This window comes from Artemia franciscana, chromosome 15, assembly GCF_032884065.1.
Source record: "Artemia franciscana chromosome 15, ASM3288406v1, whole genome shotgun sequence".
Lineage (NCBI taxonomy): Eukaryota > Metazoa > Arthropoda > Branchiopoda > Anostraca > Artemiidae > Artemia > Artemia franciscana.
The window spans coordinates 40651447-40673922 of NC_088877.1; the positions used below are offsets into that span (position 1 = coordinate 40651447).

General features: G+C 33.7%; 1 protein-coding gene across 1 annotated transcript in view; it reads right to left on the minus strand.

The window, feature by feature from the left end:
* Positions 1-20784, minus strand: part of LOC136036476 (zinc finger protein 665-like) — a 34455-nt gene extending 13671 nt beyond the window's left edge. The window contains exons 1-5 of the mRNA XM_065718736.1: positions 20698-20784; positions 13970-14573; positions 12326-12421; positions 4734-4797; positions 1466-1615 (exon numbers count right to left, since the gene is read on the minus strand). Coding sequence (XP_065574808.1) covers positions 1466-1615; positions 4734-4797; positions 12326-12421; positions 13970-14533 — 874 coding nt within the window. The 5' untranslated portion in view covers positions 14534-14573; positions 20698-20784. The remainder of the gene's footprint in view (positions 1-1465; positions 1616-4733; positions 4798-12325; positions 12422-13969; positions 14574-20697) is intronic.
* Positions 20785-22476: the final 1692 nt, after the last annotated feature.

The following is a 22476-nucleotide window of genomic DNA, read 5'->3' on the forward strand; positions in this document are numbered from 1 at the left end:
CCCCCCCAGTTATGCAATTGACCTAATATGTTTCAAAACTAAATGTAACTTTAAAACTAATTCAAAAGTAACTGTGTCCATAGCTACCAATATGAAACCTGAGCAATATATCGAGAACGATTAGGGATATTAAGTTGAAACTTTCGGGGCTACTACTATTACTACTTTTACTCTTACAATTTAAATAAGTCAAAAGAGTGTAAGAGTATCCAGGTTTTTAAAGAGCATACATATAATTTTTTGTTAATGATATTAAGTTTAAATTTTTATGGTCAACTTCAGATGTAAAAACTTAAATTGAACATAATATTTTCGTCAGGATTAAAAATTGCTGAAAGAGTTTCTCTGACATACAAATATCAAGCCAAACTATTGATTCTTATATAAAAGAAAACCGAAAATATATAAAATATTGTTTTTTACCATGAAAGAAAATGTCAATTGAAAAAGAACACATTAATTTAAAAAACTCTTCCACAAAATAAGTTTTTCTAAGAAAGGTAAAAAGCTCAGTTAAACCAAAAATGAGCAGAAATAAAGTCAAATAACATTCCAAGCGTGAAACTACCAAAAAGCACGATAAATAAATAAACTCAAAACCGATTTTTGTTTCGTTTTCTTTTTTGTTTAGTAAAGTGCAAATTAAGGTCTGGGGGTTGTCAGTCATACTCATAATATTTTTTGCTCGCTTGACTAGGTTTTGTTCGCTTGACTAAGTTTGACTAGGTTATTTATTGTAAATTCAGTTCATTTTGAGTTTTATTTATTTATTGACAGTGATTTGTGGTAGTTTTACGCTTGGAAGGTTATTGACTTCACTCCTGCTCAGTTTTGGCTTAGTGTAGCTCTTTACTTCCCTTTGAAAACTCGTTTTGTGGAAAAAATATTTTTATATTAATTCTTAAAAGACCAATTAGGCTATCTTATTCTGTTGTATTTACCCATTTAGTTGACTATTGGCAAATTCTCAAAAAGTACTTCTGATTTGAAAAACATCACTGTTCTTACTTGATTTCGACATGTTCATACTGTTTTATATCTGTTCCATAAAAAAAAGTTGTACATTCCCAATGATTATTGAAAAACCTGACTCAATAGATACACGTAAAACGGGCGGTCAAGTGTTTTGTTTTGCTTTCAGAGTAAAAAGGATAATTTTTCACATTCTTCACTCTACGATACAGCATTTAATAGTAACTATAAAAATGATAGTAGAAAATAGCCGTATTAATGAATGAATAGACTTAAGATGGAGTGAAGGGTAAAAATGTTTTAATTGTGATGCCCTTGGAGACCAAACAATACACTCATCTGCCACGACAATAGCCAACATGGCATCCTCGCGATATAGCTTAGATTTAGAGTGGATCTTAATAAAACTTCACCATTTTCTAATACATTTTCCAGGCAATTCAAATAGGTTTTGGACTGAATAATAAGAGAAATATACTGTTAGAAAACTCACTTTCATTCTCACGAATATTCAATTCAACCTCAGAAGGCTTTAAATTACGATTAAACTCTTTAGATACGTCAGGAGAATTCACCGGAGCAGCATCTTCATGTTTGAGCGATGAAATATCTTCACTAAAATCATGGAATGTTTCTTCAACCTCTAAAGATAAATGAAAACAACATTAAAACTCTCACAAAGGTGTCCCTTCTGCTATTAGAAATTATGAAGAACCAAAAACAGTCATTATATGGCGCTTTAAAATGAGACTTAAAAATTAACAGTAAAAAAATTGAAAAAAAAATTAGACATGAATTGGATTTATTGGATTAGCAAATTAAACATGTAGTTTTCTATGGTCAACTGCTAAAAAAAACAACCAAAAAATACTTCCTTGATTCTAAAGACAACTAAAATATGTGGCGAAACTAAGCCAGATCTTTCAGCCTTTTCTCAACAAATTTGTTTCAACAAATACGTTCATACTAATAACTTCTCGTTGGCTTAGTTAAAACTAATGTTTTTTATAAATTTAGAACAGACTCCGAATCATACGGTTTTGATATATATATATATATATATATATATATATATATATATATATATATATATATGAATTTATTTCTAAGAGTTTAGCTTGTAATGATGCTTGACGATTTTAAGAATTCGGTTTGTGGAGGCAATTCACTCACTGATCTGTAGCGACTTAACTTTAAACCTGAATATCTAAAAATTTCGAAATGTCATTGAGTGTCTGAAAGCAGTTGTTATAAATGACTAACATGCATTTTGCACACAGGATTGAGGGTCAGAAGCCACTGCCCAGCTTGGAGCCCATCAACGATTCATAATAAAAACTTTTTGATTCTAGTTTCTCCATAATTTAACGAATTATTCTCCATAATAGACTTCATAAAGCCACTGCCTTGAATAGAACTCGCCTCACCCTAATTTAGTACGCCTCACCCTAGGGCCTAAATCTCGTCCTGCTCCCGGCAGAGGTATGTCTGTGCTTGATAACTTAGTTTAATAGACAACAGAAGGGCTGAGTTTCGTAAGATATATTCTTATCTACTTTAGATATATTCTGATCTACTGAGGTAATTAAAAATCGACATTTTGACAGTCGAATTTAGACACTTCAAACTGGATTTAACAGGAATTTCAGAAACTTACATCCCACGGTTAGAAACATAACATTAGAGGATACACAATTTATTTACTACAAAATTATTTATGGCCAAAAAGTTCAAGGTATCAATCATAGCAGTATGCACCCTTGTAAATCAAACTAATGGAGATACTAATGACTCGAATGAATTTTGCCCAAAGCTGACAAAACAAATTAAAAGGGTCAAAGGCGGAAACATAGTAATTTTATTAGAAGATTTTACCACCCAGGCTGGTACAAAAAAGGATAGATAGTATCCTAGCATGGATAAATTTGTCTTAGAAAAAGAAAAGAGTAATGACGGTTCTCATAGCAGACAGAAAGGCATCCTAGCACACATAACTTTTTCGAAGGTAAAGAAAACTGTCCTGGTTACAGACTGCTGCGATGTTGTAGGCATTAAAACCAATTCAGTAATTGATTTTAGAATGGCCGATAATTTACCATGGAATTGACATGACGGTAATACAGTTAACCTTATTATGTTACTGTAAATCGAACACTGACAGGATCGATACAATACACTAGGGTATACAAAAGCGCTGCTATCGATGTTAAAAGTAAATATAACCCTCTAGTTGTGCCAAGGATTAACCTGAAGATAAAACTTAGGATGGGTAACTGCTTTCTAGGAAGCTATGATATTGGTAGACTCCCCTACAAGAATTCAAGAGAAACTTTCCAGAATAGGTTGAATATTAAACTGGAGAGTGAAAAATTTAGCAAAGTAGGAGACAGAACGTATAAATTTAGGGAAATAGTTAGTGAAGTCACTGATGGTGTCTTTGGGGGAACAAAAACTTTTTCGCAAGCTGACCAATAGTGTGACTTGCGCAGGTACGAACCTCCTTATTTGATGCCTTTGGCTAAAAGAGCCATTCGTGGTTGGGGCAAATCATCCGAAGCTTCCTGTATTCCCCTCCGCCCCATTTAGAGCTGGGTCGACTCTGGCTGAGCTTACAGAGTCGCACAATTAACCCCCATTCCAAAGCAAATAACCACCGACACCAGGACTCCAACACCTGACCTCAGACTTTCGAAGCCCGAGGACAACCCCTGGCCTTAGTCTTTGGGAAGACAGACAAAATAAAGCTAAGAATATTCATGAATGTATTTAACATTTAACAGAAACGAGGGACTTCTACTAGAATTATTTGAGTGATATACCATATGAAAATAAGAGGAATTTAAGGAAAGTGGATAGCAATAAAATAAAAGTTAAGAAGGTATGAAATAGAGGTCATTGATTAAACTGATCAAAAAACAAATTTGAGACACTTTGGAAGTTAATGAGTGTTTATTTTTAACTTTGCTTGTCATTACACATAATTCCTGTTCGTTATTATTTTTTGATCATAGCAGTATCTGTTATCTTTTGTGTTTTGTGGAACTATTAATTTTCATTTTCGGTCGATCTGGGGTCTATTTATTCACTAACCACTTTATATTCGTTTTAAATGTGTATTATTATCAGACATTATTTCCACTCTTCACAAATTCCATAAGGCTCTTTAATTTGTCTTTGAAAAACTTTTATAAAACACCTTAACCATTAAACGTGTCAAAATTTGAAAAAGCAGACTATCTATTATTGAGTGACACTAAATTAGTACATGGTTATGATTTTTTTTTTTCAAACAAAGAATATCCCTTTTAGGACGCATAGTGCATATTATTATTATAATTATTAACTATTGTAATTTATAAACCATAAATGCTTAACGTAACCGCCTTAGGCCACATTGTGCACTAAATTATTATCAAAAATATGAATAATATTGTTATATTGATTCTTCTGGAAACCCTCAGTTTTTTTTTGGGTACCGTGTGAGAAGGTTAAGTAAAAAATCGTTTTAAGTGAAATCTGTTTAATTAAAAGATTAGGTTACATAAAAGAATTTATTGGGCTTAAGCAAAAGTCATTAAGTTTTTTTTTTATTCTAATCAAGAGACCAAATAATTTATTTGGGTTTAAGCAAAAGTTGTAACTCTTATTTTTTAAATTCTATTCAAAATCTATATATATATAAATAAATATATTTAAAAGGAAAAGAACAAACAGTGCATATTGCTTTCCTTTACTCTTTAATTAAACGATGAAAGACCAACCTGAAAAATTTAAGCTTGCGTTGGGCATTCTCTCTGTCCTTTCCAAGATCCTATTCCCAATGAACTTAAAAAGAAGAAGAAAGATTACATACAAAAATAGGGACAAAGTTTTAGATTTGGAATAAACTTGAGTTTTAAACACATAATCACACATCTTTTAGTAATGTCAATTATGTTATTATTGATGTCAATTTAATTGTTATTATTAAATAAAAGAAAAAAAACGAAAAGCACATCCCTATAACTACAAGGTTATAACATAGAAATGGAAGAGGCAAATGCATCCCTAGAAGAACTAAAAGAAGTTTCCCTTTCACCCCAGAAGTGGTTTATCAAGCAGGTAATGTAGATTTAATCAGATATACTTATTCATTCATATACAGAAAGGGGAGAGGGGTATCGAATAGAGAATGCGTAAATATGCGTGCTTTTGCAGCTATTTATTCCCATTCTTTTGGTAAAAAATGCTTTAAGGAGCCCAGTATACACAAAATTTCACTTTACGATAAGTAGAGTAAAAGAACACACTTAGAATTTAAAGTTGAAGAGCAAAATACACTTCCACATAGATTTGAACAGGCCTGTTAGCTTGCTAAATTAATCTTGAATTTATTCAAATTCTTATCACTTATTATTTGTACACACTTTAAGCAAAATTAAAATTCTTGTTAGCTTATCTAAATTCTTATTCGATTAAGATTAGCTTATTAAAATAATCTTATTCAATAAGCATGTTAACTAATTTCAATAAGAATGTTATTAAAAACCATTATCAATATTAATATTGTAAATATTAATAAAAATAAGAATAGTCAGATTGTCTATAGACTTGCCGTCGTAAGTTGAGAGAAAAATGAATATACAGTTTTCACTTGTATAAAAACAGTTAGCGCCAACACCTTGCATACCAAACAAAAAGAATTAAAACATTCACAATAATAAGACTAGGAGTAGCAACCCGCTTAAAATTATTTGCCTTGTTTACTCCTTACTTGCAGTTCATTACCACGAACTTTTTGATGAATAACCTTGAGCTAAAAGTTTTATTTGTCGTAAAACCAATGACAAAAAAGAGAAAAACATTAATGAGGCTAAAGGACGGATTGCTGGATACAACTCATTTCTAAGTACTCGGAATATCCGAGGCTCGGCGGCAGTGTAGGAATCTATGTGAGGAAAGACCTTTCGTGTAAACTCCCACCTGAACTCACAAATCCAGATCATGAGCTTATATGGATAATGTGCAAAATCGCGGGCTTTTCTCGTCATTTTTCATGTGTGATAACAGCATCTTTATATTACCCTGAAAGCGCACAAAACAGGCGCGACCTAGTTTTCTACCTCCAAACAACGGTTGATACCCTAGAAGCCGGGATAGCAGTCTTGCTTTTATAATTGCTGGTGATTTTAACCAGACAAAGAAAGCTTGGCTAGCCTCCAGTCTTTCTCCGCAATACCAGCACAAAAGGGACACATAGAAAGAGAATATTACATGTTCGCAAGAGTAATGACGAAACCGGACAGGGTATGGCAGAAAGCATAAGAAGAACATTGTCAAGGAGAGGAATTCCCCTGGTTAAACTAGGTTTACAGTCTTATGACTATGCAAGTGCTGTCTGGTCAATTTAATGGAGCCAAGCATGAAATATCGGGACTTCTTGATCGCCATGTGCCCTATATTCCCTGACAAGCCCAAAGACTCAATACTGTTACACAGCATAGTGGCTATTCATCTTTTTGGATGGTTGAGCTTTTCAACATCCTAGACGAAATATACGTGTTCCTCTCTTCATCTACTAAGCATCTTGTCACTCTTAAAGGGAAACTCTCTTTGATTGAAAACAGTCTTAATCTCCGTAACTTATCACGGACTCAGTAAACTACAAGGGCTAGAACAATACAAGCATTAGTTACTTAGTTTGAAGCAATAGTCTCAGCCATTTGCGAAATAAAATAGATAAAGAGCATCGATGTGAAGACGAAGGCACAAGCTAGCGGCCTTCTGGAAAGGAATCTAAGCTTCGAATTTAGGCCAATCGCTTGGCCCATATTTATGAAAAAAAAGATCACGTACAAGTTCAGGATGGCAACAGAAAAAATTGAAGAAGAGAAGATAAATCTCAATGACGCAACCAAGATAATTGAAGCTATGAAGAAACTTTTCGAAAGAATATCGGAAAATGAAATGAAAAATTTCATTGACAGTGCAAATCTTTTCTAGAACGAGAGAAGACGATCCAGAGGAAGATTTCGTCTGACATCATCGTTGGCGACTTCAACCATCTCATTTTGACAGCCAAGCTCAGAGTCAAGTCGAGATCTCAAGGTTTTCAGTTCTACAGACAACATTTTAGAATCCTACTTGAAAGGTTGACAACAATGATGGGAGATAATCTCAGAGCTTACCTTGTCAATTTTCAGCCATTTTGATCATAACTTTAGAGCTCCTTTAAAAAAAGGGTTTCAGTTGCAGATATTGAGCGAGTAAAAACAGTTTTCCCAAACCAAGAAAAAACTCCAGATTCTAGTGCTTTTCAAGTAGAGTTTGAAGCTCTGTTTCAGTTTTGCCACGGCGCTACTTGCTTCAGAGAAGTCATACGTGAAGGAAACTGCCGGCAACACCAGCTTAAGCAAGCCAATCACATTTGAAAATTGGCTGAAACCGCAACTGTTGCAGTTTTTGCTGCCGAAGGAACATTGAGCAGGCTTAAGTTTGTTAAGAATTTTCTGAAAACTGCCTCGATTCCTTCTGTTGTTGGCATATGAAAAAAAAGCCTCACCGGCTTATGTCATTGACTTAAACAAGATTTTCCAGTGGTCCACTTTGAAGAACAGGCAAATACAAACATAGCTGTCCGTAGTTAAGCATGATGTATTCCGTTTTAGCTTCTTCTTTGTCTTTGTACATAAATATAAGTCATAGAAGCCTAATTATAATGAAATTTCACATTTTGTATAAGTTGACCTAGGGGTAGTTTAAATGATGAGATCTCACCCTCCCCCTGGCCGTGGTCCTTTGAGCTATCCCTGAGTCAATCTGAAGTCAAACCCATTCAAGATTCTAATATACATGTTCAAGCATAACGATTTAACTTTTTTGAGGCAAGACCAGCTAACGAGGGAGGAAAATGATGAGAATCTCTCTTATAGGTACATTTTTAGAAGTTTCCGGCTATTTTTCAGTATACCCTTAAATTTGTTCTCAAAATAACATTTTGCTATTCAGACGGATTTAGATACTAATTAAATAAAAAAAACTAGTTTTTTTAACTGAAAGTAAGGAGCGACATTAAAACTTAAAACGAACAGAAATTACTCCGTATATGAAATGGGTTGTCCCCTCCGCAGTCCCTCGCTCTTTACGCTAAAGTTTGACTCTTTGCCACAATTCTACTTTTTAAAACAATTAAAAACTTTAGCGTAAAGAGCGTGGAACTGCGGAGGGGACAACCCATTTCATATACGGAGTAATTTCTGTTCGTTTTAAGTTTTAATGTCGCTCCTTACTTTCAGTTAAAAAAACTAGTTTTTTTTATTTAATTTCTGAATGTCTGATCATGTTTGATTTTGGCTCTCCGCACATAAATTATTGAAATGAAATTAGTATATTATTTTTTTTTTTTTGGCTAAATGGCTTTCTCTTAGTTTTGATCAGACGATTTTGAGAAATAAGGGGTGGGGAAGGAGGCCTAGCTGCCCTCCAATTTTTCGGTTACTTAAAAAGGCTACTAGAACTTTTAATATTCAACGAACGTTTTTATTAGTAAAAAATATACGTAACTTAAGAATTAACTTACGTAACAAACTTTTATATTCTTATATTTTTATTATGTGTACGAGGGGGTTTGTACCCTCGTTAATACCTCGCTCTTTACACTAAATCGTAAGTTTTGTCCCAATTCTTTAAGAATGACCCCTGAATCAAAAAGGCCGTAGAATAAATAGTTGAAATCACTAAAAATATTTTAGCATAAAGAGCGAGGTATTTATCTCCTCCTAAATACCTCGCTCTTTATGCTAAAGTATTTTTAGAACCCCTCATATGCGTAATAATCTCTGTTCGTTTTAAATTTCAATGCTATTCCTTACTTTCATTTGAAAAAACGTTTTCATGTTTTTTTCTTCATTGTTTTTTTTTATAGTAATGCTAGAAAATCCTGCGCCCTTTTCATTGAATTTTCTTCCCCCATGACATATTCCTCAAAGGAAAGATCCTCCCACAAAGCCCTCTCCCATCAACCCCACCCCCCAAACCAAAAAATCCCCATGAAAACGTCTGTACATTTCCCAATAACCATTACTATATGTAAACACTGGTCAAAGTTTGTAACTTGCAGCCCCTCCCTCAGGGATTGTGGGGGAGTAAGTCATTCCCAAAGACATAGTTATTATGGTTTTCGACTATGCTGAACAAAATGGCTATCTTAAAATTTTAATCTGTTGACTTTTGAAAAAAAATGAGCATGGGAGGGGGCCTATTTGCCCTCCAATTTTTTGGTCACTTAAAAAGGGCACTAGAACTTTTCATTTCCGTTAGAATGAGCCCTCTCGCGACATTCTAGGACCACTTGGTCGATAAGATGACCCCTGGAAAAAAAAAACAAAAAAAAAACAAACAAACAAATAAACACGCACCTGTGATTTGTCTTCTGGCAAAAAATACAAAATTCCGCATTTTTTAGATAGGAGCTTGAAATTTTTGCTATAGAGGTCTCTGATATACCAAATGCGATAGTGTGATTTTCGTTAAGATTCTATGACTTTTAGGGGATGTTTCCCCCTTTTTTCCAAAATAGGGCAAATTTTCTCAGGCTCGTAACTTTTGATGACAAAGTTTAAATTAATTGAAACTTATATATTTAGAATCAGCGTAAAAATTCGACTCTTTTCATGTATCTTTTAGCATCAAAATTCCGTTTTTTAGAGTTTCATTTACTATTGAGCCGGGTCACCCCTTACTACAGTTCCTTACCACGAACTGTTTGAAAAGAAAATAATTCGGTATTTCGGGGCTTCTGACATTATTACTCCTTTGCGGAAGTTAGGCTCAAAATTGAAAAAGGATTATATTTTTCTCTGGGCCCCTTCCACCTCTTAGTTCGTTCATTTTCCCGTTAGTTTTCACCTGTTTTCGCTTTATAGTTGTGTTATCTCTTAGCAGTTCTTTCGTTAGTTGAGTTATGGCTGTGGTATATATGTTTTATCGCTCGTATAGTTGTGTTATTTTCAAATTATACTCCATAATAGAGAGGCTCCGAACACCCAGCATTGTATATTAAGCTCTTAATTTGACGTTTTTTTCTAACGTGACCAGATTCGTCCTGCGACCTTTTCATTGAATTTTTTTCCCCCATGGCATATTTCTCCAAGGAAAGATCCTCCCACATAGCCCCCTCCCTCAACCCTACCCCCAAAACCAAAAAATCCCCCTGAAAACGTCTGTACACTTCCCAATAACCATTATTATATGTAAACACTGGTAGAAGTTTGTAACTTGCAACCCCTCCCCCAGGGACTGTGGGGGAGTAAGTCATCCCCAAAAACATAGTTATTATGATTTTCGACTATGCTAAACAAAATGGCTATCTCAAAATTTTGTTCCGTTGGCTTTGGCAGAAAAATGAGCGTGGGAGGGGGCCTAGATGCCCTCCAATTTTTTTGGTCACTTAAAAAGGGCACTAGAACTTCTCATTTCCGTTAGAATGAACCCTCTTGCGACATTCTAGGACCACTTGGTCGATACGATGACCCCTGAAAAAAAAAAAAAAAACCACAAACAAATAAACACGCACCCGTGATTTGTCTTCTGGCAAAAAATGCAAAATTCCACATTTTTGTAGATAGGAGCTTGAAACTTCTACAGTAGGGTTCTCTGATACGCTGAATCTGATGGTGTCATTTTCGTTAAGATCCTACGACTTTTAGGGGGTGTTTCTCCCTATTTTCCTAAATAAGGCAAATTTTCTCAGGCTCGTAACTTTTGATGGCTAAGACTAAACTTGATGAAACTTATATATTTAAAATCAGCATTAAAATGCGATTCTTTTGATGTAGCTATTGATATCAAAATTCAATTTTTTAGAGTTTTGGTTACTATTGAGCCGGATCGCTTCTTACTACAGTTCGTTACCACGAACTGTTTGATCACTATTCAAGAATCAGCTAGAAATGGGGATTTTGTCCTCATTTGCCAGTTTTTTGTAACTACATTAATTAAATTTTGGGTCACTATGAACCATGAGCCACTACTATGATACAACCTATGATTATACTGTGATTTTACTAATACTGTGATTATATATCACAGGAAAAATTCTTTAACTAGATTGGCTAGAAATACTAGATAACAAACCCCAGTTGCAACAAGTGTCATCATATAGTTCCACTGCAATGTCATTTATGGTTGTAACCAGTGATTATGATGTCATCAATTTTCTTTTATACGAAGATGCAATTTTTTGGTCAAAAATTTGGTTTTATTTTAAGCATAATGTTTTGGTAATTACAAGGGGACCCAGACATAGCAATTTTCTTTCCAATGACTCCTTAAATAGTCCTCTATGGTGTTCTAGTGCCCCATCAGTAATGATGAAGAAAAATAAAAAGATGCAAAAGAGCCCGCATCAACGCTACCCATGCCAAAAAGTGATATTCCTTGTTGTTCAATCCCCGAGTTTGTGAGTTTTTAGCCATTAAAATTCCTATGGTGTCTTTTTTCTGATTTAATCCAATTACATGTTTAGAGGCTTTCAGGCTACTGTTTGAATTTCCTTTAAATTTGTTTTCAAACAACATTTTACTATTAAGACTTATTTAGATGATAGTTGCCATTCATGAACCAGCAAAAATGGCATTTTTTTTCTAACTTGCCAGTTTTCTTTTAAAAAGCGTTTATAAATTTTAGGTTGTCATGATTTGTAGTTTGTTCCCTACTAGGCTGTGGGTAGTGTAGGTAATAAATTGGTCAAAAGTAATGCTTGGTAGTGAAAAATTTGGTCAAAGTGATCAAGATCAGGGACAAAGTGAGTCTAATTTGAGTAAAGCCAAGACAAATAGTCGCCTTAAGAGGCAAGGTAGACACAACTTTTTCAGAGTTGTATAATAAAGATTACTTTCCTTTTTTCATGATAGTCTATCACCTTATGTTAGAACTGAGGCAGATTTAAAATCTATTAAGGTTAACTCAGATAGTCTATTAATTCTGTGTGCCATTTGAAGGGTATTAGAGACCAAAACAGTATTCAAAAACTTTTTATGTCCACAGGACTTGCAGACAAGTGGGCAACTAAGATTGTTCATGGCTTATGGGATTTAACTACTGGAAAAACCCACTTGAAAAGGGTACTTCAGCAATCTTGATTATTTGCAGCTACAACTAAATACCTTTTCACTAAATAAATATTTTGTAAATATAAAATGTAATTTTTACTTTTTTGGAAAGTAGAATAATTTTTTTTTACAAACAAGATAAACATTTAAAGTAATCCTACCTATTATTTTTGCTTATCTAAAGATCGAAAAAGAACTACCACTATGATCAATCATGGGCTTTAAAAATAACTAAAAAGTAATAAAAGAAAACAATTGCGTACTTTTTCATTGCCATGATGAAAATGTTCTCCTTCATCTTCAAACTGACTGCAGCTCCATCCTTTGTCAATACCCACAGCAAATTCGTCTTTGACTAGCTAAAAAAAAATCCAAATAAAATCAACATCAAAAAGGATAACATAATTGTTATCATTGTTGGTTTTGAATTAAAACAACCTGGTGGACTGTGATGAAAAACTTGAGTCATGGCTAATTGGAATAAAGCCAAGACAGATAGTCTCGGTGAGAGGCACAGCTGACATAGGACTGTCAGAATTTTTCGACATGTATAAAAATAGTGTTTTTCACTTGTTGATAGATAATCTATCATCCATCCCAGGCCAAATTTATTCTTTTATCCAAAGTAGATATTTTACAGATTGATAGAAGAATTTTACCAAACATTAAGACAAAATTGAGGTTACTTTCTAAAGTCCTTACTTGAACCTCTTCAGGAGAGTACAGACCTATTCTGGTATATCAGCCATTTTTTATTAAAATATATATAATATGAATATCTTTTTCAAATTTTGTACTATGGATGAAGATAGTCATTCCCGGGAAATACTTCATGTGAATCTGTGCTAGATCAAATTTTCAACAGCCATATCTCACACAAAGAAATGAATAGATAATTTAGTCTAATCCTTATCTTAGCATGTTCAATGGTAAAAATCTAAAAGCTTTTTAAAATACATTATAACAACAACAAAACTTACACATGGCCATGAGCCTCTGTATACAAAATAATTAAGGCCTAGTTCCCATCTTAAATGAACAAGGGGAAACAATGACCTGAAAATGTAGTTTCCTGGGAATTCTAACCTATGTGGTGGAGAGATCTTCTGGTATATCTCTAACAGGATTGGAAAAAGGCCACACCAGTGAACTATAGAATATAATAAATTCCTGAACTGAAGACAGTCTCCAAAGAGTTGACACTGCAAACTTATGAAGGTTAGCTAAATTAAAAAATCAGGAGCACAAGAAGAGGGGTTTTTATATTGGATTTATTTTGAACAAGTGTTCTGAATTTGTTTGTTTTCTGCAAAAAGTTTAAACAGATCATATATAAAGACTTTTGGCAATGCTTTTTCCAGTAAACATAAGTATGTCTTGTGAGAAAAAAAACTTTAATAGAAGAAATAGAAATAGAAAGATAGAAGAAAAACCAATTAATGACACTTAAATCAATATATAAATGCTCATTTTATTCAAAAAAGAGGTCTAAGGACTTTGATTTAAATACTACTAATTTCTTCTATCATTGTCTTGTAAGAAAAAAAATAAAGCAGTTTTGGCAATGATCTGAGCAGATCTGGGATTACAATGATAGCCTATTGGCACTTTGAACTAAAAAAAAATAGAATGTGAGAAAAAAAAGTTAGATCAAAGAAGAAAATCTTAACAGCAAAATAAAACCTAGTGCTTAGTACTTTTTAATTGTTAAGTTACAAAATTTCTTGGCAAAGTTATTTCCAAGGTGGGGATGAAGATTCATAGTCTAAATATTACACACATGTGTCACGTTAGCCTTTGGCTACAACCTTGCCTAAATCCTTAGAGAAATAAAATATAAAGCCATACTTTGGTCACTTGATTTTGAATAAACTTTACTTCAATAAAAAAAAATAGAAAAAACTTACCACTGAGTTACATGCAGCAATATCTCTTTGATGAAAAGAGGAACTAGTTTTAGCAGGACCGTATACCAAGTTATGGTTTGAGGTATCTACTAGAGGAAGTTCTATATTACTGGAAGGATCTTGAGCCAAGAAATTGCTTTCAGAGGTTGTAGCAACTCTGTTTTGAGGTTGAACAAGATAGCTAGGTTTTTGTATCTGGTTAACTGTCTCATTGGGATAAGCAAGACCTTTAACTTTAAGCATTTCTGCCACTTTTATTAATGAACTAGCTTGAGCTTGTGGAATGTTCACTTCACCTGTATACATAAATTTCACCAAAGCTATCAGATCATGAAATTTCACATCTTTTAGGATAATAATAGGATGAGGGTGTGAAATCCCTAGAAGAAGTGTTTCAAAGTAGGAACTACAAGATGAAAGAACAAGTCTGTGACATTTGACGCTTTGACTGTCACATGATAGGGTGACATCTGTAAAATGTTCACTGTCTAATAGAGATAAAAACGCTCTGTGAAATAGATCCAGGTAGTTATTCCACTTTAAACAAAATTCGTTTTGCTCCATTTCAGAAATAGTGACTAAATCCTTGAATGACACAAACTTGCTGAAATAGATTTAAACATATAAATAAGTATTCCAAATCACAAACTGTATAGGCACTAGTGCTTGTATTTTTCTTTCAAAGCTTTAACATTCCTTTTCAATTTAAAATATACCTAGCTTGGTAATAATTCTGTCTCTTTGAATGCTGAACAATATGCATTCAAAACTTGCAAAAATTCTTAAATCAACATTAGCTAGTTTAGTTTGTCTTTGCACCACTAAAGACTCTTATATTTAACCTGCCCGCTATAGACTCATACCTACTTATTGTAATATGATCATTACATTTTAGCTATTTTATTAAAACCACTATACAAAAACCAAGTAATTTTTTTAGTGGAAAAGCTGAGAAGGTTTATAATTATATTTTTGGTTATTTAATTAATCAGAGAAGAAAGTTGCCTTATTATATAGCTGACTCACAGAATTGTAAAGAGACTATACCTTCTCAAAACTATTAATGCAGACACAATCACGAGAAAAATTGGCCAGTCTTGAATCAAAACATGGTCTGTAGACATTTTTGGTAAAAAAAAAAATGGTTAGCTAGATTTTTATGTGCTCAGCAAGTCAAGACATGATTCGATTTATTATCATTGATGTAGGCTACATAAAGATAAATATATTTTAAGCCTAGGTGGATAAAGAAAATGCCTTAGAAAAAATAACCAAATTCTTGGAAGGGAATAATATTTCAAAGCTAAACTTTACTGTAAGTACAGGTAAATAGCTTTCTTTGGTATAGAACATTGTAAATTTTTAACAGAGGACAGTATTTGACTTAAGATTTGAAATTTCCTAAAAATGGGAATAGCAACTCTTTTTCTTTTTGTTATGAAATAGTTTATATGACTCAGACCAAATGAATACACCCTTGGATGTTCCAGCCTATTTTTTGTACTTATGATTGCAAAGAGGCTCTTTCAGATTTCCTACAGTAATACTTTTAGAATGACACCTAAAATTTGGGTTCTGTCTATTATTTTTTGGATTTTATGAGCTATTTAACTTTTACTGCACAGCAGGGGTAACAATAGCAAAAGTTTAAACTGAAGAAAATCTTATTGAAAATAGAGCTCAAGGGGCTATTTTCAGAAAAAATTGAAGAGTTTTTGGATCATCATATTTATTACTTATCCTTAAGAAGAAAAAACCATCTATTTTGAAATTTTGGATTCATGAAAAATATATTACTATGTAAAACAAGCTAAACTTTTGGCCTAAATCAAGTAAACAGGAATTAAAGGTAAGGTTTTAGGGGAAAAGAGGGTTTAACAGCAGTGGGGATAAAAGACCCAACATTACAAGAGTCTAACAACACTTGTAATCCCTTCCTTTTTGTACTAAAGTGAGATAATTGCTTTCTGAAACAATTTTGCAAAAGAACAATAACACCAGTTCAGATGGTAAATACTGGTGTTTGTAAAAGTAAAATTATCTAAAAAAAATCGTTACTTGTACAAATGCAATGCAAAATAAAAGATACTATTAGGATTTTCAGAAAAACTAAATTCAACAATACAATTCTTTAGTATGATCTCTTGCTTTTCTCTAAACTTGCATATTTTTTCCAATAATAATGACTTTAAATGGGTTAAGTTAAAATAAATCATTTCCTTTGATATTTTAATGGAAAAAAAATTAGTATTTTTAACTAGATGGTTTCTTTTAAAACTCCTATCTTGTCTCTATGACTTATTGGAGGAAATACAAACAGGAAACAAATGCTTGTTAAAACAGCTGCAACAATAGCACCCTAAATAAGTGCAATTCTAATCATTGACTTATAAAAGCCAGAAATACTAACTTCAATGGGAATCAAACCCCAAATTTGACACATTTATTTACCTTGTTAATTTCTTAGACTTCAGTTACATTAGTACCCTAAAAATTATACTTAGCACAGGAGGAATTTCCTTCCATGCAAGTTGTAATATAAACTGAAGAGTAAAAAAAAAATGAATGCCACCTATTATTAAGTGTTTAGAAACATCCTAATTACAATTTTAACTTTAGTTTATTGTCATATGTGACTTCAATCCGCAAATGTAGGGTAAAGACACCAATGATTCAACAGTGCAACCAAAATTTACCTTTAAAACAGGACAACAATGTTTACATGGGACTTGGAGTGCCATCTCTTGAAGCCGTCGTTATAATTTGACAATGCAAAACTTGGGACATTATATTCAATACACCCAGATAAGAAAAGAACATTCAATTCAACTAGTGTTCTGCATTTGACACAAAAGGAGCTCCCAATTATTTTTCAGCTATGTAATGTTCAAACTGTCATTACTTTGTTATTTTTTGCAAAATATATTGGGATCAGCACCAATACATCTGATCTCTTCTGAAATGTAGCCACATAGGATTTTTCTTGATAAAATTAAATTAAAATGGCAACAAATGTTATATTGTCAAAAATGTTTTCCAAGTGTTGAAAATTGTTGTCTGACCAGGCCAACTAAAAATGTTACTTCAGCCAAACTGAAACATACATATTGACTTCTATCAAAGGATTAATTTCTTTAGAGAGCATCTTTTAGTAATTTAGTAACTTTTAGTAAACTTAGTAACTTTTAGTAATTTAGTAACTTTAGTAACTTAGAGAGTATCTTTTAGCCAATTTTTTTTTTTTCACAGACAGCAACAAGCATTGTCAAAACATAAGTACCTCTATTCAAACTTTACTGAACATGTAAAACTGATGAAAAATAATTGATAACAAAATTCTAGGGTCCTTTGAGTAAAACAGTTGTCAAATTTATGACAACTATTTGATGGTTTTCATGATTATTATTACATCTTTAAATAAGACTGGATGATGAGTGTCCCTGGTAACTAAAGAATCCTGAATTCAACTCAAATTGTCAAATCTAGAGCTCTACAAGCAAAAATCCCTAGATTGCTCCAAGCTGCAATTTAGGTGACAGACAGAAGAGCTATGGAAAATTTATTGAGAATGTATAATTTGAGCTAGTCTGTGTTGACAGTAAATTTTGTCTTTCCTTTCAATTTTTTGTCTTTCTTTTCCTTTTTTTTAAAAAAAGTACAGATACAACAAAACAAGGCTTTACAAGCTATAGGTAAGTATGAAAGAGGTGTTGTTAGTACTGAAACTATTTTTTGAAAGTTTGGTATTTTAAACATAGGACAAATTAGAGATTACCAGATTTGAACGTTTGTATATCAGTGTTTGAACAATATTTGCCCAAAGGTGTTTTCTGACTTATTTGAAAGGAATGCTTTTTATCACAAGTATGATCCAAGAAATGCAGAAGTGTTGGCAAGCCAAGAGCAAAATACTACACGTTCAGGTTTTATATAAAGCATATGGGTCCTACCATTTGGAATTTGATTCCTGGGGGGATTCAAGGTGTGGTAAGTCTACCCCAATTCAAGGCACAGCTGAAGAAACACTTCTTGACTGACCAGCATTGAAAAAAAAAAACAAGCATTAGTTATAGTGATTGGAAGTTGTGAGATGACAGCATTTTTTTTTCCTTTTTCAGTTTTTTTTTTGTTTTTTAAAGTAGTACAGATGAAGTTGATTTCAAGTATGAAATCACTTTGACTGCCTTCACAGGCCCATTTGGGCTTTCCTGCAGTCAAAGATAGTGTGTGATTTATAGTAATTTTGTTTAGTAAATTATTTGTGAACTTGAAAAACTTGAACTAGCTAAGAGGAAAGTAAATACATCACTTTATGCCTTTTTATGCTTTTTCTAAATACAATAATTGCAGCCAGGAAACTTAAATTTTGATTCTTTAAAGGTGCTCAAAATAGCCAATAGTAACAAAAAGTTTAGAAATGTTTAAAAGAAATTGCAAAAATTGTAGGAAAAAATTACCACTAGCAACTGATTTAGGAATGGTAACTATTATTTTAACTGATTCAAATATTAAAATATTACTTAACATCAAATTCTTTACATACCAATTTAGAGTATATAATTGCACATTAGGGTAGGAGTAAAGTTTCAACTAACCTCTATATTTTAAATGTAACATTCATTTGCATTAGAAATGAATTTTACCTCCCTATCTCCCTAATGTGCAACTATATACCCTAAATTGGTAATTGTAGAGGTGGGGGTAAAGTTCATTTGCAACAGAAATGTGTACTTATTGGTTATATAATAAACACTCTGGAAGTGAACTTCAATTAATGCTAATAAAACCAAACAAATTATGATAGAAATATGATAGTTTAGAAACAAATTTGGGCTAAATATTTGCAAATAAGGGGGGAGGGGTAAAGCATAGCATATATTAAATACATAATATAAGCTAACCTGACCAAACCAAAATACCAACTAAATACTGAATTAAAATATAGCAACAATTTATTTTCCAAACAAGCCAAAGCTAATTATGTAGTACAAAGAAGTTGCTTCACCAGTTTCTTAGCCTAAGCTAAATACACAACCTAAGCTAGTCTAACCTGACCAAACCAAAATATCAACTAAATACTGAATTAAAATATAGCTACAATTTATTTTCCAAACAAGCCAAAGCTAATTATGTGGTAAAAAGAAGTTGCTTGACCAGTTTCTTGTGTCATGTTTGTATCATTCACAATCAAAATTCTCAAGTGCTATTATATAAGCAATGAGTACACAGAAATGAATGTTAAATTTGGATTCAGGATGATGCTAGTGGTAAGTTTATTTCTTAGCTATCTGAATAATCTGTTAATATATAAGTTAGTGCTTATTTGATCTCTGAACTATATAGAACAAAATGGCTATCTCAATATTTTGATCTGAGGGAAAAAAGGTGTGGAGAGGGTAGACTTATAGACCTTATCCTAGGGGATGTAGGGAATTTTGTCCACCACAGAAGCATAGCCTATGAATGCAATAGCTATCTCAAAATTTCAATTGGATACATTTTGAAAAAAGAGGGCATGGTGGAGGACTGGTTTTAACTCTGATCACATTTGATTCTTCAAAATAGCAATCGAACTTCTAATCAAATGATCTCTGTTCAAAGCTTAATATGGCAACCATTTTTGGGAAGTCTCTCTAAAAAAACAGCAAAGATCCAATAAACTTTAATTTGTGTTGATCACCAATTAAAGTTTAGCAGCCATGCTAAGTCTGTTTCATCTTCTGCAAATAAATTCCTTTGTATCATAAAAAGAACCATCTCTAGCCAACACCCAAGAGTTTTTATGAAGTTATATAAGGCATTTGTACAACCACATTTGAAGGTTGGAATGTAATTTGCAGCCCCTTTTTTCAAAAAAGATAAATAGTTGCTTGAGGATGTCCAGCATCATGCCACTAAGATGCTTAACAGAATGAATAAATTTCCATATGAAGAAAGACTACATCATGTGAAGCAACACTGACATACCAAAGGAAAAGAGGTGATATGATCTTAACCAAAAAAATCCTCTCTAAAAACACCCTTCCAGGTATTTTTGCACAGCCCTTGCATTCTGGTACTAGAGAACATTCAATGAAGCTCCCTATGCAGCATTCCACAAATGGACATAGAAGTCATTTCTTCAGCCAAAGAGTCATTAATCTGTGGGATCAACTATCTGAGGAGACAGTTTCTGCAACTTCAACCAACATGTTAAAGTTCCACTTTGATAAGGAATGGCTCTGCCAGGAGTTCCTTTACAATTGGGAAGCTGCAAGAGTGTAGATCAACAACCACAATCTACACCAAACAAATTTTTTTCATCACTGGAGCATCACAAGGATGGAAAATCCTCATAACACTCCAAGCTGTGATTTAAGATTATTTAAGGTAAGATTTCAGGCTTTATGTCTATTTACTATATGCTATCCTGAGCAATCCTTTTTCTATTACAGAAACAGCAGAGTCAGAAGGCATCTTGGAAAGAGGCTAGGTTAGGAAAATGAAACTTTGGAGGATGGGTCTACATGCTAAAGTATATCCTGGGAAGGTATTTTAAAATACCCACCTCTACTCCTTCTCCCTCTAGAGTGTCCTGAAATTTACCTACATGACAACAAATCCATGTGGCTGTATAAATTTGAACCCTGGATATATATGTGTTAAACTGTGAGATAAAACTGTTTTTCTTTGTTTTTTGTATTTTCCCTGGTCTTGTGATACCCTAGGTTTTGATTTAAGGGACTTACCTCAGTGCTGTGATTGATATATTTAGACTTTTGGGCAATTCATTTATTTTCAATTCTCCAGGGAATTGCACATCTTCCCGTTCTTCCTTTTTTGCCTATACAGTGTTACCGGTCCAAATTTGTGAAGTATCTGTTTTTCTTTTATAAAGCCACAGATTACGTAAGCTGAATCGTTTATTTTCTGCATTTGGGGAAACCTGTGCAGAAGAGAGCGATAACAAACACGAAGAGCCGTATTGGTACCGGCGGGATATTCATCGTTAAACTGCTGGGGATAGGCGATTTGAGTATCCGCGCTTCCCACAGGTCCCCCAAGTTCTGAAAACCCCGTGATAAATTGATATCTGTTGGCTGAATAGCTTTTTTCCCCCGCATTTTTTTCCAGCGATTTTTTCTCATATCATGCCGCCACCTTGCGAAATTAAGGCCACATCAAGTAGAAGACCAAAAAGGACTCATGTAAGTCCGAAAAAAGGATCCGACAATTGTCTTGCCTGCAATATTGCATTAGAAAATGATTATTATGCCATTCTTTGTGATGGGTGTGACAAGTGGATATGTACCGAGTGTCTAGACATGCCTGAATCTGAATATCTGCTTATCACTAAAATCTCCCGACGTGTAGATATTTGTATCAAGTGCCCAGCATGTAAATACGGATCAACATCTGTTAATACTCAAAATGCTAGTGTTGAGAATATCGTAAAAGCCACAATAGATAGCATGAAAAATGAGATTATTGATAAAATCCCATCTCAAGCGGCCTTTCAAGAAATTGTCCAAGCATATTTAAAAGACTTGGAAACATCATTAAAAGCTGAAATCTCACAAACTGTCAGTGAGATAAAATCACAAGTGTCAGCACTGGAAACCCGGGTGTCCGAAAAATGCTCACTCTCTGAAATGCGTTCCGAAGTCCAGACGGTAGTTCTTCAAGAGACAACAAGCATCAAAGCCAATCTTACCCAGCATCTTGATAGTGAGATCCAGCGCCACTTTTCTGAAGAAAGGGACAGACAATGTAGAGCCCTTAACATTGTTGCGTTTGGGATCCCTCTGCAACCCAATGACCAACTATTCATCAAGTCTTATATTGATCAAAAGTATAAGCTCAGAGACGTTCACATCAATAATGTGAGAAGACTTCCGATCCCTACTAATTCTCTGCCATCTGCACGCCCTCCTCCTGTCCTTTTTACTGTCCCAAGCCTGGACATCAAAAGGTCAATCATCAACCGCTCCCGCGAGCTCCACGAGGATATACAATTCCGTGATGACGCATCCAAGACAGAGAGAAACAGGAGGAAGGCTTTAGTTGAGGAGTTGAAAAGAAGAATAAGCTCAGGTGAGCCCAACCTCATGATCTTCAAGGGCCAAATCGTTCCAAAAAACGAGGCTGCTCATCGCAGTTGGGAAGCGCCACCCCGGTCCCCTCCAAAGCAATCCACGATGGAAACCTAGTTATATCATCGCATCCTCATGTAAATAGTTTTGTTTCCCCAGTGCTTCGTTTTGATAAATCGTCAGTTGATATTTTTTGTGAAGCTTCATCCAATCCTTCTCCAAATATTTCCCATGTCGATTTAAGAGCTATTTCTGCTAATGTTAATTCAAATGTTATATCTAATAATTCGCTCGTGTCATGTCAGAATTCAGCAGATTCAAGTTTTTCAAGTACTATATCTGATATTACCTCTGAGTCTCAACAGCCAAATTTCCCGAGTCAGAAGCCCCTTTCTGAAAATACTTTCCGTGTTCTTTCAAGCAATGTTGACTGTC